We start from the raw sequence: 18,229 nt of genomic DNA on the forward strand, positions 1-18,229 counted from the left end.
TCTCAGGGAACACCCATGCCACATGCTCGCACGTGGCAGGTTACCCCAAGTGGGGTAGGGGAGACTGGGGCCAGCAACTGTGCTGGCCCCAGAGTCCTTATCTGGACTCCTGGGGGCCTCCAGGAGCTGATGCACTCCTGCAGTAGGAAGCCTAACTGACAGCCAGAGCATAGTTCCAGCTGACCAAGCTCCAGTTTTGGGCAGCGCACACTGCCACCATGTATATCACCCTTTTTTTTTTTTTTTGACCACAGGATCTCCCTGGGTCAAACCCCACCCCCGCGCTGCAAAGTAGCAATGCAGGGGATAGCTGCACATGCAGTGTGTGGCACTGCAGACCCACACCTCATGTCCGCAATCATCTGGATATGCTGGTACGGTGTATCTATCGAACTGAGAACATCCATCAACCCTTAAGAAAGGGATGGCCTTCCCTTTCAGCATGAAAGGATTGTTTAATAATATTGTTTTAATAATAGGTTAAATGGCTCTTTCTGAAAACTTTATCCCCATCATATAAATTACTGTTTCTTGAGCTATGTCAACCAGTGACTACTTGACTATGGTAAAGTGAACTTAAAACCAGTAGTGAAAAGAGGAAGAAATTCCTGAAACCATAGCATTCATGTTCTCAGAATAGGAAACAATCCTGAAATATGCCTTATGGCCAAGGATGTATATTCAGTGATTATCACTTGCTAATGTAACATTTAATAACAAGTCCAGCTCAAATGGAGAGAGAAGATTGCCAGCTGATGTCAGTGTGTCCAACTGTGCTGTTCAGTGTCCAACTGGAATTAAAGGATCTTTCAATCTACATAGATCTTTCTTTATATGAAACACTGTTAATGCTGGTGTGGACATAAGGTAAGTTAATTCTCCAAGTGATTCTTTCAAGTGCATTTAAGTAGTCAGATAACATATTAAGTTTGGTTATACAAAACCAGAACACCTGTGCAGTAGTTCCAGCTGCCTTAGGTGTTCTTTCTGTTGTAACTAGATATTTTATCATTTGTTTATTTGCAGGAAAATCGGATTCCAAGTCTTTTGTCAAGTATTATTTTATAGCTTCTTGGATAGCTTTTTCAAGTTTAAATGAAATCTGAGACTTTCTTTTGTTTCCAAAAGCAAATGCTTAAACACTTCAATAAAAAAAAATTCACAACAGATCCATGGTTACAAATTCATCTCTAATTTAATCTTTACACAGCCTCACAACAGACCTCTGCCATTTCATTGATTTCTTGGCCTCTTGTAAGTTACACTCCTGTTTGTTTGCAAGTCAAATGCAAACTTAATTTTTCTGACCAATAGAATTAAAGAGAAAAATATAGAGTGAAGTTTCAAAAGTTCATTGTTTTCCTTTGATGAAGGGGTGCTCCAGCAACTGGAGAGCAGAAGGACGCTCATGTTGATCTCTGCATGAAAGGTGGGAAATCAATACGTAAATCAGTTGCCAAATGTACAGTATTGTAAATTCGAAATATACTGTAAATTCAAAATAAATCTGAAATTGCTATTTTCATGCAACTTCCCCGGTTCATTTTTGGAACAGCCTTTGGAAAAGGCTTGAGATTCATGTGATAGTACTGTTAAATTTATGAAGTAGCTTCTTAAAAAGCCCTCTCATCTTCATGCCTTCCCATTAGTTTCTGTTTTTCTGATACTGTTGCCATTCAATAAAACTACTTAAGGATGATGCAGAGAACTTTTCTCTTTTTCAAGCCCTTTTTTCTTCCATTTGATTTTCAAATTAAAGCTGAGACTTTCAAGTGATCCCCTAGCTCCAGGAGCGAGACTTTTATTCAATCCCACATCGTGTTGGGAGACTCCTGACACACGTGCGTGTTAAAACGGAAATTGCTGTTTTCTGGGATTCCTCTGTTGTGGGCTTTTGGAGGCGTTTTCCTTGGGCATTTGGATTACTATTTCAAATGTAGACAGAGGGACAGAAAAAGATTTATCGCCTTTGATTTCTGCACATATTTTTTAGGAACTGCTCCCAATGAAGGATTTTATACAAGCTTTATTACTGCTCTATTCAACTCCTCTTTCCCATTCAGTGTGTGAAAGCTAACCAACGTACCAAATCTCTCTCCTCTCTCTATGCTCCCTTTTGTAAATAAGTCAAGTTCCCACTAAATCTCACTCTCTTTACATATCACCAGCCAAACTGGTAAAATGAATTTGTTCAAACCCAAGCTGCTTATTGTGTAGGGCTCTGCTTATTTATGCCCTCATTTCACTAGAAACAGAACAATATAGGACAATTGCCAGGCTCATTCTTCCTTCATTGGAAAACTGAAGAAAAGCAATAATGAAAAACTGTCAAAGTTTCTCTACTTGTTCTTGTTTTCAGGCTTACTGCTACAGTCGATGCTTTTTAAGCTAATGCTAAAACATTTAGTTGCAAGGCATGGAAGCTGACCTTTGAGTCTTGATGCTAGCACAGTACAGTAGGACCTGAATTCTCTGTGGCTTTGGACAAATAAATTAAGCTCTGTCCTGATTCCTTCACATTTGTAGGGATGATGCAAGACCTATTTTTCAGGGCTATTAATGCCAGATTGATTTTAAGGGCTTGAAAAATATTGGATGGAAGAGATCTAGTAAGTGCTAAATGTTAATTGCCCTTCTAAAAAACTTATTTTAATTTTCCTGACCTACCCTCTATCAACACTTTATTCTATAGGTTGGTCCTCCCCTTGTTAATTGTTCAAGCTTGTTTTTAGACTTGGCTTTTTTATTTCCCCCTGTTCACTAATGGCTTTTATCTTTCTCTAATATTCAGAATTCCATTTTATTCCCATTGAGCACTTTGGCTGGTGTTCACATTTGCATATATTAAAATTGTGCCCCATTATATTACCTCTGTGCAGACAATGAGACAGTCCTTGTCCCCAAAATTCAGACTAACTGTGAAACCTCAATGGGACATTGGGGCAGGTGCAGCAACTTGCTAATACATTGTGCATTAAGAGTGCAAGACTACATCGACAAACCAATATGGTGGGAGGGGAAACAGGCAGAGAAAGACCTAACTTGCCGCCCTGTTGTGTGACATCAGGTAACAAAGATGGAAATAGACCCCAGTTTTCCTGACTTTGTGTTATGCACTGAGCTGCGTATTCCTCTGGCGACCAAACTCTACCCTCAGCTACACATAGAAGGTGTCCATTAATTTTAGTGGGATTCCTGTGCCGCCTCCAGGGGGAAGGAACTTGTCCTTTTGTGGTTTTACCAGCCAAATACAATTTTCATTTTGTATTGGGGGAAGAGGAGATAGGGAGTAAAAGTATATTTAAAAATCTTTATAAGAAGTCTAATGCTAAATTTTAAAAAGTAAATGCTGCAAAGCTTAACTCCCATTGTGGATGGGTGCTATAGCAAAAGTAGTTTCTGTTTTGGAGGAAAAAAAAAAAATTCCTAGGCTGTCATTTGCATAAGAATTTTCTCATAGAAGCTTAGAATGGCATAAGATGCTTTTATTCAAGATCCAGCTCTGAAAGCTATTTTCAAGGATTGGTCGGATCCTGCCACAGGGGTTTTGTTAAGCAGGAGTCTCCACTGCAATTAATCTGGAGTTTTACCTAGCAATCAAAGGGATGCATGGTCCATAGAAACAGGGTGCCAAAGTATTTGTTGGGAAGGAAGATCTGAAAAATAAGAGATTAACAGCTTTTGGTAAATGCCATTGTGGCATTTGGAGCCTTCACAATTTTCTGGGATGATTAGTAAACCAAGCCTAACAGGCCACACTGGGCGCATCTACACTTCACTCTATGGCAGCATAGTAGCACACTATGGCGACAGAGATCATGTGGGTCTCCATGTGATTGCCAGCTATGCTGCCATAGTGGTGTGCTCCCCCAGTATAGCACACCACTATGGTGATGTGGCTGGGAAATTTACCCATATCCAGCTTGCATGGCACAGTAACAGCCCGTAATGCGCTGTGCTTTAGTATTTCCAAAAGGAAGTACTAAATCATGGCGGAAGTGTAGATGTGCCCACTGCCTCCTTTAAATTAAACCCTGTCACAGCCAGTTTTCCTTATGTTAACCTAATCTTCCATTAGCAGAGAGGAGTAGCTGTAGCCTATGAAAGTTTATGGCTTTCTGAATGAGTTAGTATATAAGGTGCCGCCCTGCCTTCTGCCTAGTCTTCTACTGCTAACCACCAACTTAAAGTAATCAAGTAAACTGCACTAAAGATCAAAATAGATTATTTCAAAACTGCATCTTTTCTTTCTTTTTTTTAAATTACAAAGCTACTTACCTAGTTAAGCATACATGCACAAAGTCTGCTGCAATTCCTGAGAAATGGTCAGGTAAAGGAGGCATCAGTCCTCTGCGTGCTCCAATGTAGAACATTGCTGCTATTCTGTTCATGGAAGCCAAAGGTGGTTTGCCTGTTGCCATCTCAAATACAGTGCAGCCAATGCTCCAGATGTCTGATTTTCTTCCATACCCAGATTCATTGATCACTTCTGGTGCCATCCAATAAGGAGTCCCATGCACAGAGTTCAGCAATTCACTTTGTGTGCCATTCAGGCTCACCCAAGCTAAACGCTTTGCACATCCAAAGTCAATTAGCTTTATTACACCATTTGGCATTAGCATAACATTATTGCCTTTGATATCCCTGTGCACCACACGATTTTCATGTAAATATGCAACCCCTTGTAGAATCTGTGTTGTATACTTGCAAAAGATAATTTCTGGCAATGGACCAAAACGATGAATAATACTAGAAATTGAGCCACCAGGTACAAACTCCATGAAAATGCTTACAACATTGTTTGCTAAACATGTTCCTAAATATGTTACAATGTTAATATGTTTTAGTGTTTTCAGCAGATCAACTTCTTCTTGCAGCTTTTGATACTCTTTCTCTGTATTGACTTGGTCTGATATATCCAAAGCAACCTGCTTCACAGCTATTAATTGTCCCTGGCTTGTCAAACCACAGTACACCTGGAATGAAAGCAGCCTTTATTAGAAGTAACCATTATAAAGAGGGAGTCAACTTATAAGTAAGCATATAGATTTGTATTAATCATAAATGTTGATTTAGTTTTCATTTTAATAGTCAAAATATTTGTCCTACAGTAAATGAACTATTAATAAAAGACTCATAAAGGAATGGTGTAACTCAAAAATATGTATTATTTGCCTTACGTATTTAGACTTAAACTTACTGTGCCATAGGCTCCCTTGCCAAGGATTTCACCTCTGGTCCACATGATGGGATCATCATTAGCTGACCTGCTTTCTGGTAAGTTGGTAGAATCACTGAAGTTTAACAAGTCATTTTCCCTGTTGGATGCTAGGAAGGCTTCACTATAACTCTTTAGTCAGTGGGGAAGAGTAGCAGAAAGAAAGAGGTTTAATTTTAATGTTGTTTTGATATATGAATGACCATATGACATGACTTCCTTATAACATGTTGTTGAAATGGCTGCATTGCAAGGCTCCTGCTCAATTTGTTGGCACAGGGGCTATGCCATAGGTAAGTGCTGTTACATTAAAAGTATAAACCATTTTCTTAGAATATCTCTGTTTATTACATTAACTTTGTTCCTCTTAGTTATCCCTGTCATCATCCCCAAGTCTGCACAGATGTATTTATCCTTAATGGTAGCTGGTAGGTGGATACCCTCCTGGAATACATGACAGGCAGGTGGGCCCAGAAAACAGGACTAAACAGCTAAGTGAGTGTAGGCTAACCACATTTTTCCTCCAGTTCTGGAAGTACTCAAATAGGGAAGAGCCTACCACTAGGAGGAGGAGGACCTAGTCATTAAAATTCTGCACGTGGATTGGCTAACCTCAGCTTGACTGACATGAGGGCTCCCATTCCTTGTTTTGGGTGTTGCACCACATCATGAAGAACAACATGCAAGGTACAAGGAACTTGTTTTTTACCTGTTCTTCACTGGTTACTACTTTTCCATCTCCATTCACAATGCATCTTTCTTCTTCAGCAAACATATTTTGCATTTTTGAACCTTGATTTTTTGTAAGTATTCTAGAAGAATTGGTGTCTTTTTCTTTGAGCACTAGTAATCCTGCTGCCAGGCAACAAAGCAACTCATCAGTCAGTTCTTTGTTTTCTGCATGAGAGAGAATGTTCTGATAAGTCTGGAAAATTGGGCTTGTGGCATTTATATTCTGCTTAGTTGGATGCTGATCTGATGCATCTGCTAAATTACTATTTTCACAGATGTCTGTCCAACTTTGATCTAATTTCCTTTGAGAAGATTCAGATTCCAGTTTGTCTGGAAAAGACAATGCAACCAGAGCTTCATTTTTATCTTTGAGGTCGCAGAAGATTTGGTTTTTTTCTAGACTCATGGAGTCATCCATATCCACTCTTCCTTGTACTACACACTTGTGCTGATCTGTCATTAGTAAATTGCTCTCCGGAGTGACATGTTCTGCACAGCCTTGATCATAAAATGGTTGGTTAGTGGTAGCAAATATTGGATTATTAGTTATATCTCCAATGTCTAAAGACTGCTCCAAAGAGACCTCTTTAATAGTTGACAGGTCTGAATTCGGAAAGTCTTCATTTAGTTTATTGGATTGTGAAAACTCTTCCAAAAATGAATGCTGCTGATCTTCATCTTCCTGACACAACACTGTACTCCTTGAAGTCTTTATGTGCCAGTTTGGACCAGAAATTATTACAGTATCATCTGGCTCTGTATTGCTATCATTTAACTCAGTGCTTTTCTCTTTGTGCTTTTGATTAATGTCAGTTGTGTTCTTCTTGGGTTTAGGATGTGTTCTCTTCTGGGCATTTCTCACTTGACTGCTCACTCTCTCCTTACTGCGAGCTGATTTACATCTGTTAGCAGTGCATCCCCTAAGTGGAGCAGAACACACATCCCTGTAAAACCTGCTCTCATTTTGTTCAGGTTCACGTGCTTGGGAATACACAGAAGTCCCAAACATTTCATAAATTCCTGGGCCTTTGTCATTCGAATGTATTTCCTTGAACATGTCACTGTATTTCAGATTCAAGAAATCTGAGGTAGACTGAGCTCGTGGAACATGAAGCGGAGCAACAGGTTTCCTTAAGTTGCTTGCATTTCTGCTCGTGCAGGGCAACACTTGCATTTTAGATTTATGGGCATGCTGAATGAAATTGTACGTCTCCTGCCGGGGCTGCTTTTCCTGAAATTTTGGTTCAGATTCCATATGAGACAGTCCTAAAAATGGGAAAATCTGGTTCTTGATGCTGGTCTTGTGTATGTGATGTTTTGTGGAATTCTTGTCAGAGACGGCAACATCTTGAGATACTTTGCTGCTTGCTTTAGTTTTTGCAACACACATACTCCTATCCATCTTGATCTTCTTGTCATTTACCTTGAGAGCAAGTATGTTGAAGCTGTGACTTGCATTAGGAGGCACGCTACGGCTGATACTCTTCTTTCTGGCAGGATGTTTAGCAATCTGTGGTGCCTTAGGTAGCTCTTGTTGAGAAAATGTAACATGGACCAGAGGTGCCAATTCACCAACCTTTGTCTCAGTTAATTCTGAAATTGTTACTTTTTCAGCTCCAACATCTACTGGAAAAACACTGCTTCCTGATTGATTTTCAGGAGAAAAGTAAACTTCCACACTTGAAATAATTTTAGCTACAGAACTACCTTCTAGAACATGAGGACATGCTTCTACTGCTTCACTTGTGCAGCTTGAATCTAAAACATGAGGTACAAGTGCAGCATTCATAGGCTCAGCATCTCTACTATAACCTGACAAACTGGAAGCGTTTACTTCCTGTAGATCTGTTCTAACAGAATTCCTTGCTAATAAATCATTTTCCCAGCTGTCAGTTCCTAAATTGGAATAATCTACATTACTTGATGTAGGAGCTGCAAGTATTTTACAGTGTTTCTCAGTGTTTGTTACTTCACTTGGGTTGAAATAAACATGATTGTCATCAGAAACATTGGCTTTGGTCACAATATTTACACTCCTGCAGAGTACTGGAAGCAGACATTTTTCATATTCATTCTCTTCAGTATTACCACCTATATTTAAGTTCTTTTCAGTTTCCTCTTCTTTCGTGTCTCCAAAATATTTGTAATAATTATCCATTCTGAATGAGCGCAAGTGTCCTGTTGTGATGGAGCTATCAGAAACATGTCTACGAGACTGACCTACAGCATGTTTAGTCTGCCCTTGCTGCAGATTGCCTGAGTGATACTGCTGGAATCTACCAATAGGCTTTGTAGGGCAAGGTACTGAATCCATAATGCTCAGGATTTTGTTGTGGGTGGTGTTTTGGTTGATCCTATTGTTCTCTAGAGGAGTAAGTGGAACTGTTCTTAAAGGCCGAAATGCCTCTGGTGACAGGTGAAACTGCAAGTTTCAGAAAAAAAAACAACTATCAACTTCCTACACAGCATGTACTTCAATTTTAAATGCACACTTTTGAGGTGATAATAATTCTAAGCAAGTACAGAAGGATACTCTTTCATAAATTTTCGTGTTTAACTAGGGGAAAAAGAAAAACTGTTTACTTGATAAGTTAAATGGGTGACGGTTATTTATCTCATCCACAGGTTATTTCTAAGTATTTAGCACTGGGAAAAAAGTCTGCTGTGGTGCAACACCTTGAAAGGCCAGTGAGTGTCTATGCACATGCTGAAAAAATTGTGAATAACTTGATAACTATTCAAAGGCTGATCAGTGTTTTGGTACTCCCAAATTTGCGCAAGTCTCTGTAACTCTCTCATGAGTAGAGCTAGTCTTATGCTTAAGTGTTTTTTGTTTTGTTTTGGGGGGTTTGTAGTTCAATGAACAAATTCTAACTGGTCTAGTTGACTACTTTATGTATAAATATTACTAATATTTTTGTTCTCTGTAAATTAAACCTACTCAATCTTGTAATTGGAAGACTTTTGAGGATTATATGAGTGTTCTTAATTTGACTACTCACATGATTATAGTAATGTGGACTTGGTCCAAAATAAATTGCAGAGCCTATATGGGTAGGATATGGGAAGAAACAATTAGCTAGAAACATATGCTGGGTGGTATTGATGCATAAATGAATGCTCCAAGTATCTCGATTCAACAGAAACATTTAAGTAGTAACTGGCATGCTCAGTGTGCTTATTTGCATGATACTGTATATCCAACGTTAGCTTTCAGTTGGAAGTAATTTCAGAGTAGCACTAGTATCTCTCCAATGGAGCAAATAAAAGTTTGAATGTACTAAGTGCAATGAGTTCTGTGTTTTTAGAGTCTGAGTTTGGGAGGCTCTCTCTAAATTTAATCTGTATACCTTTTATCTAGATTGTTTGATTTATCCCAAATGCTAAACCTCCAGATGTCAGTATAATTTAATGGATGAAATAAAGCTGATTGTTTTGGTCTCAGCATTATTACCCTCTCAAACATCTTCCTTAATTTTAAATGCACGTTTTCATAGCCTTTTTACCCATGTTTATTCATACCTCATGATATGACTCAATAACAGTTTAATTTCAAGGTTTCTTCCTCTCTCCCAGCATTACTCAATGCTACTGGTATGATGATTACATCTATGAAAGAACTTAATTGTGAAAGACAACACATTTAAAACTGAGAGAGGTAAATACTTTGGATACAATGCACAGTTAATCTATGGAACTCATTGCCCCAGATACTACTATGTACTGTATCAACAATCCATTGTATCCAAAGTATTTACTTTTGTCAGTTGTAAACGTGTTGCCTTTCAGTTTCCTCTTGTTCTTGTAGTACGAGAATACACGTGCTATACTTTACAGCCTTTTAGATTTTACACGAGATTGAGCGAACAACATGGCTGGCAATTTTATCAAAGAATAAAGTAACATATTACAGAATATGTCTACCATTTTCAGCAAAATGGAAAGCCGAACTATTACATTTTACATAAAATGACACCTTACCTCTGTCCTCCTGTTGCTGTGTTTTAGTACAGATATACTTAACCCTTCAAAATTAAAGCATATTAAATGTTATTTCAGAATTCCTTTGACTTGAATACAGTTTTCATACATAATCATTAAAAAACAAACTAAGTCTGACAGATTAATTCTATGTAATTTATTCATGCAAGAACACTTCCCCACCACAGGTCATATTATGTATGTAGGTAATGGTTATAGGACAAAGCTATACATTTCTTACATACTATGGTACTAATCTACAATATTTAATTTTATAACTGCACATTGAAAATGCTGAAATAGGAAAACACTACTGTATTTTTTTTTAATTTAATATATTATCTGAACCAAAATTGTTCAATTGGGGGTGGGGGGGAGGAAACCAACACATGTAACTAACCTGACCAATTAAAGTGGCCAATGCAATGCAAGAGAGAACCAATTTACATTAATAGGAAATTTACTATTAACCTTTAAATCTACAATTCCAGCCAATAATTTACTACAATGACTCAACCAACAAAAAAGGGGGCCAGGGGGGATGGGATCATTGCTCCTTAATGTCAATTAAGGAGCAATCCCAAACATACATGCAGACACACACAGAGGAATGGCAGCAAAACTGAAATCTATGGAACACGAATAAAAGGCAAGCAAACAGGAAAAGGATCACAGTTGAGATGTAAACAAAAACCTGATTTTGAGGCCTTGCCAGTTAACCATTTGTCTAGTTTATACTATAACAGTGGTTACCTGTACTGTAAAAGTTAACTGCTAAACTTACTTTGCTGAATTTGTGCATTTATCTCCTGAAGGGCATCTAGTCCCCTGAGGGGCTTTGACATGTTAGACCCAGAACAGGGTCCCTGTACCAGAAAACTGAAGTCAAAACCATGAGGATGTCTTGAGTTTCCTGTTCTTTTCAGAAAGAAAGGCAGTGAACTTTGCTGACTCATCTTGAGTTCCAGCTGTCTTTTCTTTGGAAAAGAAGCTGATCGTTCATCTGGCCATAGTCTGGGTACTGATGTGACCTGGCTGAAAGGCAAAACCAAAGTAACTCTTCAGATTGTAAACTGCTCCAAACAGGAACTTTGTTGTAGGATAAAAAGCACTCTTGTATATCATCTGGCCTAACGAGAATAAGATACTGTTCTGTGACGCAGGATGAGCTGCACAGTATGCTATAAAAGTAACAAGCCGGTCTTGGTCCTGGGACGCAGGCTGAACCGGGACTCTGGGCTGTGCGCTGGAGTGGCTCTTGGAAGGGCTCCTAGGATTTCCACAGCACTGTGTTCCTGGCTAAAGCTGCTTCCCTTGCAGCTGCAGGGCTCCAGGGCTGGGGAAGGGGGCAACCATGCCATTGCAGCTCCAGGAAAGCAGCTTCGCTTGGGAACTCAGTGCTGGCTCTGGGGGCGTGGAGAATCGTTGGAGCCCTTCCCGGAGCTGCTCCAGCATGCAGTTCTGAGGCTCAGATGGAGCCAAGACAGGGGAGGGACCCACTGTGCCCTGCCAACCTGGGCCAGGAATGTGGGGTGCACGCTGCTCATACTGCCTCCCCCCAGCAGCTCAAGAGCCCCACTCCCCTTGCCTCTGTCCTGCCTGGGGCAAGCCCCGGGGCCCCGACCCCAGACAAAGCCCAGGGACCCTATGCCACCATGAGCCGGGTGTTTAGAGAAACCTATGCCACCATGAGCCGGTTAGTCTGTTTAGAGAAACCCATGTAAGATAGTTCAAATCCACCTCAGGCTTTTTCATAGTTTCATAGTTGGTAGGGTTGGAAGGGACCTGAGCAGATCATCAAGTCTGACCCCCTGCAATGGCAGGAAAGAGTACTGGGGTCAAACGACCCCAGCAAGGTGTTCATCTAAAATGTCTGTTTTACCCTTTTCTAAAGGATCTCCCCAGAGAACATCTGTTCTGTGACCCAGACAGATGTTTTTGTCATCTGGTTCCTCAAAATTAGAAAAGTAAGAATATAAAAAGACGATTACACCAACTGATTTTGAGCTTATCATCTAACTCAGGCTTTCTTATACATTTCAGTTATCTGACTGTATTATAAAGAAGATTACTTACTTGTTTGTTTCTAGAATTTCGTATGACTTGCTCATTTCTTTCAGTATCTTATTTGCATTTTGAAAAGCTACAAGAATTTCACACCCTGCAACAATACGTTGAAATAGTAGAAAGCAGCATAAGTCAGTGACCAAAATGTAAAACAAAGACACTTATTTTTCTTTTTAAGTATAGCATTTATTTATATACCAAGTGTGAACTTACCTTTAATAAAATTAATATGAACATATCTTTATTAGCACTTGTTTTGTGCCTAGCACTTTACCCTTATATACAAATCACCTTTTAAGAATTTAAGGTTCTTATAAAACATGTATTTTTTATCTAGTTGGAAACAGTGATTTTTTTCTTAATTTATATAAGCCTTAAAAAATTCTAATCTAATTTTAGCCAACGAATCTTAATATTTTGTACACCAGTTATATACATTCTTTTATTATACTATTTATTATAGGATTAATGCAGGTATGTTTGAAAATCTACACTATACAAATTAACAATTACAGTGGCACAATTTAAATCATTTCAATCTGGTTTGTACTACTGTTACAAACTTATTACAGCTAAAATATTAGAGGGCAAATAAGCATGCATCTCTTTCAGTTTGTTTACATCTACTGACTGTACAGAAGAAACACCATCAAATGCCCAGTTTCTCAGGGGACAAACTTTTAAAATAATGGAGAAATTAATTCACCAATTCTAAGGGCTAAAATCATACAAAATTAGGGTTGGAAGGTGTCAGAACCCAGTAGTTGAGTGCCTATGTCACAGTGGAAGATTTAATTAATTTGATGCCTATAACGCAGTGGAATTTCTCGCCACAGTGGAATTTTCCGCTACGGTAGAAAACCCTGGTGCAGTGAAAAGTTCCCGCCAACTTTATGCAAATACACACACCGCCATTGGTCGGTTCTAAATTATTCATATTTGGTGACTCGCGATTGGCTTGTTAATTATATAAAAGTTAAAGCAGTTTCCACCCAAGTTGGAGAACTCCGCGCACATCTTGGAGTGAACTTGGCGGACTGATCACCCACCAACGACTCCCCGTCACCGACCGTCCCGACGTACCCCCGTGCCCTGCAGGCCCGATAAGCCGTTCATGTCATTTCGTCTTACTCGAAGAGCTCACGTTTGCAACTGTAATCTAAGTCAGTTCTTCTTCCTGCGCTGTGTACACCAACGCCGTAAGTAAATAATCTCTTTGTTCAACCAATACGCTTCAGTGCCTAATTCCGCTCCATCTGTCAAAAGTACCCACCTGCCGTTTCGGGGCTACTGGCCACAGCCCGGCCTACCACTCGACCACCGCAGAAGGCACCTCTGGAGGTCTTCTAGTCCAACCCCCTGCTCAAAGCAGGACCATCTGCACCTAGATCATCCCAAGCTTTGTCAAGCCAGGCCTTAAAAACCTCCAAGGATGGAGAGTCCACCACTGCTCTAGATAACCTGTTCCGGGGCTTCACCACCCTCCTAGTGAGACAGTTTTTCCTAATATCCAACCTAAACCTTCCTTCTTGCAACTTGAGATCATTGGACTCTTGAACAGCTGCATAATTCTTGAAAGTTATATATACTTTTTATCTTATTATTTATTCGATGTCAACTTGAAGATTTCCCTTTAGGTTCAACACACCTGAATGTAAGCCTTATCTAAATTTGGTTAGATTTTACCTTCATTGCTGCTATCCTCATCTTGGTTATTTTCAGACATACTGTCTTCAGATTTCTTAAGCACCTGAAAATAAACAGACACATTTAATTAGTTGAATATGCTTAGGTTTCATATATACAAATAGTATTTTACAATGCATCATTTCAGGATCATAACTTGAACAACTGGAAAGCTGTTGTTCAAATGTTAACAAAACTTAAAGGATGAAATCTATATTGATTCAACTTAATACCACATGGCACAGTTCTGTAAAATAAATTGAATTTTTTCCCAAGGTCCTTGGAACAGAATGTACTCTTCCAAACTTCAGAATCAACCTTCCGACCTTCTATGGAAGATGCTTTGTGGATGAAGCATTTAAAAATGGTCAGCATGATTATGATGTTATCCTTGTCATCCTTGGATCAGAATGTCACAGGTTTATAATCTATAAAAGAATGGTGGTTTCACCTATTACTGACAATTCAAGTTAGTTCTGAGAAGAATGCTATCCTTGTGATTAAATTGTTGTCCCTGCCTGTCTGGTTTTCCAGGTGCATACTAAATACAGGAATTTTTTGAGAGAGAAAGGGATAGCTCTAGTGCTGGAGTCAACACGGTCTCTTAACAAAATCGGTTCTGTGTCTAAAACATTGTGAGAGATGCTGCAGAACATGCGATAAATAAGATTCTTACAATATCACCAGTTATTTACATTCTGATCCAAAGGACATGGAAATTAATGTGAGTCTTGCTACTGACTTTTGTGAGGCATGAATCGGTCCCTTTGTACTACTGGCTTTGTAAAGCACTTCGGGTACCTGGAATAGGGATGGCTCTAACAAGACGAATTTATTTTTAAATAGAGGTTCAAAGCTTAATTAACCATGCTATATTACATATTGATCATGCTATATTACAGAGATATTTGCTTAAGTTAATGAATACTGGACTAGTTTCACTGGTAACAGTGTCAAAACTCTCAGGATAGGGACAGAACTTACACACAAACTGGTTTAAGTGATCAGAAACCGGCTTAAATCTGTAACACAACAGAAGTTTAGTGCACTTAAGCCACTTTCAAAATGGCCAAAACTGGTTTAAGATAAACTTGGTTGGATGTAGTATTATACTGAACTGATTTAGGTCAAACCAGTTTATGGAATTTCTGTCCCAGACCCCTTAACCCCCCTTTCCCCCCTTCTGTCTCAGCGTGCCAGCCTGGGTCAGGGCTTGGCCATGCCCCACAACACAAGTGGGGAGCAGGAAGAAGCCTGGCAGGGGCTGTTTCCTCCCCCCCTCCAGGCAGACCCCAGCTGGGGTCCTGTGTGGGCCATGGAAGGAATTTAAACCCCACTCTGCCCCCTGCCTCAGTGTGCCAGCTTGGCCCAGGCCCTGGCCATAACCCCTCCCCTTCTCTCTGCTTGAGCAAGGAAAAGCCTGGCAAGGGCTGTCTCCTTCCTGCCCCCAACCCCCACCAGAGTCTGACTGAGGTGGTGCCAGCCAGTGGGGGGTTAAACCCCTCCCTATCATACTCAGTGATCTGGCCAGGGCCTGGCCATGCTCCCCCTCTCCACTTGAGCAGGGAGGGGAAAGCCTCGAAGGGCTTCTCTCCCAGCTCCCCTCCCTTCCCTTAGGCAGTGGCACTGGCAGGCATGCTTTCGCACTGCCAGCTTCTGTCTTGAGCCACTGTGGGCATGTGGCTGTATTTCTGGAATCAAAAGTGAACATCTGTTCACTTGCATCTCAGTTCAATCTATGTAGTTTAGACTAACCTGCTAAGATTGAATCGATTCAGCCTCAGGCTTTTTGACTGTCTGTACTTAGCCTCATTGACTATAATAAGGTAAAGATTTCACTATCCATCTACTGTATCATAAATTAATAATTTAATTACATTTCTTATAAGCCAACTAGTTTACATGATCCCTGCTTTTTAATACATAATTTATAAATGTAAATTCTCTGTAACTTCTTGACTAGATGTTTAAAGCCAGGGAAGCTAACCTGTGGCACAGGCAGCCTCTGTGTATGGCACATGGCAGACCAGGGAAGGGACAGGCAGCACACCAGCTAATAGGGCAGGGAACAGAAAGCAGAGCAGGAAATTAGGTAAGGAGCACAGGGCATAAAGAAGAGCAGAAAACTGGGCAGAAAGTAGAGCAGCAGAGTAGGATCAGTGTAGCACTCAGAGAGGGCACGGGGCAAATAAAGGCATGGGGCATGTCTGCCAAAAGGTTGCCCCACTGGTTTAATATGCTGTAACTGTTTTACAAAGTAATTACTCTAGTCATTGTATCTTTGTCTTTTCTGTTGCAATTGGATCTCTGACCTTGGCCCTCAATGCCAGGCATCTGTCTAAACACAATATGCCTGGTAGTCATTAAGCAGGAACAGATGCTGTCCTTTGCCAGTCTGTTCATGGTAGTAAGAGTAAACTTCTGTGTTCCACTGAATGTTTGTATAGTTCAACCTATTAACTTGCATAAAGTCTATTTATAAAAATGCTTAATTTTGGTCTGTTGGCAGATTCTTAGAAAGCCAAAATAAATGTATTCCCACAATTTGATATGTATTTAAAAAGAAAACACCAAGTTAAGGTATTTGCATTTGTAGAACTGTTGTGCTACCTGAAATCTAACTACTATATTCAATATATTAACTGCAGTTTCCAAAGTGCTCAGTTCGTAAGCCATATGTATAAACTTCTCTATGAGTTTTGTAGTAACTACATATTCTGTTTTTACAAGTGAATAGTATTTATGCTGTTGTGCTTGTCTGAACAAAACACTGTAAAGTTACTATTAAATACTTTTCATTTCAAATTTATTAAAAAAATGTTTTTTATATTTATTTGTGACCATACGTACCACTGGGACACCCTATTTTGTCTATGTACTGCAGCTTATTGAATAAAACTGACTCAAATTATTTTAATGTGAAAATATTTCCGTAAGTAGATGAGAGATCTTTTATTAGACCAACTGAGTAGTTGGAATCTTTGCAAGCTTTTGGGCGCAATCACCCTTCACCTACCCAAAGAACCTTCCCTGCCTATGTCCTTAGACCAACATGGCTATAACCAAAAACCCAGCAATATAAAATAGATATAAAACCCAGCAAAGTAAAATACTTTTAGACTTATTAAAATGCCTGCTGCAATTAGTTCCTGATCTGTTCAAACTCTGTTACCATGAAATAACAAAAATTGTACACTGACATTCTTATCATTTTTATGAAAAAAACTTTTATGAAAATGCAATTAACATATTGTTCTGTTATATACCTTACTAAAGTGCTTAATAAATTAATCAAAACGTGCATTACTATTTCTTATAATATGAAAAATAATGTGATGAATTATTTTTTAAAAAAGATTTATTGTAAAGTATGTTAACTGTTTTAAAAACTCTTCCTGTAATATTTTAACACATTTGTAATATTTTAACACATTTAACACATTGCTAATTTTAGAAAAACTTTCTGCCTTTTAATAAATTAACCTCTTAATTTAACTTTAAGAAACTTTATTTCAACTCTTCTATTTCTCAGTTCTATAGAGAGGTTATTTTCTGAAGCACCTTACCTCACAGCTTCTGATGGTCTGACAGATTGTTCTGTTTCTCAGCAGTTGCAGTTGTTTTGAATGAAAGGACCTTTGTATGATAACAAAAGTAAAAGAATGATTCACCTTACATTTCTGGAACAAGAAACCCTAACGAATTTTGAGCTTGTCAGAAAGTTATAAGACTTTGACTATAATTTGGAAAGAATTATCTTAGTGAAATACCAACTGAATAAAATATGTAATAATTGTATTTTATTTTATATCTCTATTACAAAATATAGAATACTCTGCCAGGTTATGTGCTATACAACTTAAGTAAAAACTAGCAAACATCTATATATACACATCCATGATTTGGATGAGGGGGTGCAAAACACCCTGTTCAAATTTGCTGATGACACCAAGATGTGGGGGGATGCGGGCACAATAGAAGAGAGCAACAGGCTACAGTTGGACCTTGACAGGTTACAAGGATGGGCGGAGGAGAACAGGATGGGGTTCAACACAGACAAGTGCAAGGTGATGCACCTGGGGAGGAACAACTGGCACCATACCTACAGGCTGTGGAACTCCCCTCTCATCAGCACAGAGGTGGAAAAGGATCTTGGAGTCATTATTGACTCCAAGATGAACATGGCTCGGCAGTGTGGGGAGGCAGCTAGGAAGACCAACTGTACCTTGTCGTGCATCCACAGATGCATTTCAAGCAGGACCAAGGAGGTGATCCTCCCCCTCTATGCGGCACTGGTCAGGCCGCAGCTGGAGTACTGCGTCCAGTTCTGGGAGCCGCACTTTAAGAGGGATGTGGACAGCATCGAGAGGGTCCAGAGGAGGGCCACTCGCATGATCAAGGGACAGCAGGGCAGGTCCTATGAGGAAAGGTTACGGGACCTGAACCTGTTCAGCCTCCAGAAGAGAAGGCTGAGGGGGGATCTTGTGGCCTGCTATAAACTAGTCGGGGGGGATCAACAGGCACTGGGGGAGTCCCTGTCCCCCC

The 18,229-nt window shown here is 39.6% G+C and overlaps 1 protein-coding gene across 5 annotated transcripts in view; it reads right to left on the minus strand.

Annotated features, from left to right (window-relative positions):
* Positions 1–1,194: 1,194 nt before the first annotated feature.
* MAP3K19 (mitogen-activated protein kinase kinase kinase 19) overlaps positions 1,195–18,229 on the minus strand; it is a 34,949-nt gene continuing 17,914 nt past the window's right edge. For 2 of the 5 annotated variants that reach the window (XM_006018398.2, XM_025197566.1), the window contains 9 exons: positions 17,251–17,320; positions 13,685–13,748; positions 12,008–12,092; positions 10,716–10,966; positions 9,932–9,975; positions 5,928–8,372; positions 5,201–5,350; positions 4,279–4,976; positions 1,195–1,418 (listed from right to left, as the gene is read on the minus strand). In XM_006018398.2, coding sequence (XP_006018460.1) covers positions 1,352–1,418; positions 4,279–4,976; positions 5,201–5,350; positions 5,928–8,372; positions 9,932–9,975; positions 10,716–10,966; positions 12,008–12,092; positions 13,685–13,748; positions 17,251–17,320 — 3,874 coding nt within the window. In that variant the 3' untranslated portion in view covers positions 1,195–1,351. Of the gene's footprint in view, positions 1,419–3,590; positions 3,657–4,278; positions 4,977–5,200; positions 5,351–5,927; positions 8,373–8,952; positions 8,997–9,931; positions 9,976–10,715; positions 10,967–12,007; positions 12,093–13,684; positions 13,749–17,250; positions 17,321–18,229 lie in introns of those variants that run through there. The other 3 variants (XM_025197569.1, XM_025197567.1, XM_025197568.1) reach the window with 3 other exon arrangements.

Source organism: Alligator sinensis, unplaced genomic scaffold (genome assembly GCF_000455745.1).
Source record: "Alligator sinensis unplaced genomic scaffold, ASM45574v1 scaffold277_1, whole genome shotgun sequence".
In the NCBI taxonomy this organism is placed as follows: Eukaryota; Metazoa; Chordata; order Crocodylia; family Alligatoridae; genus Alligator; species Alligator sinensis.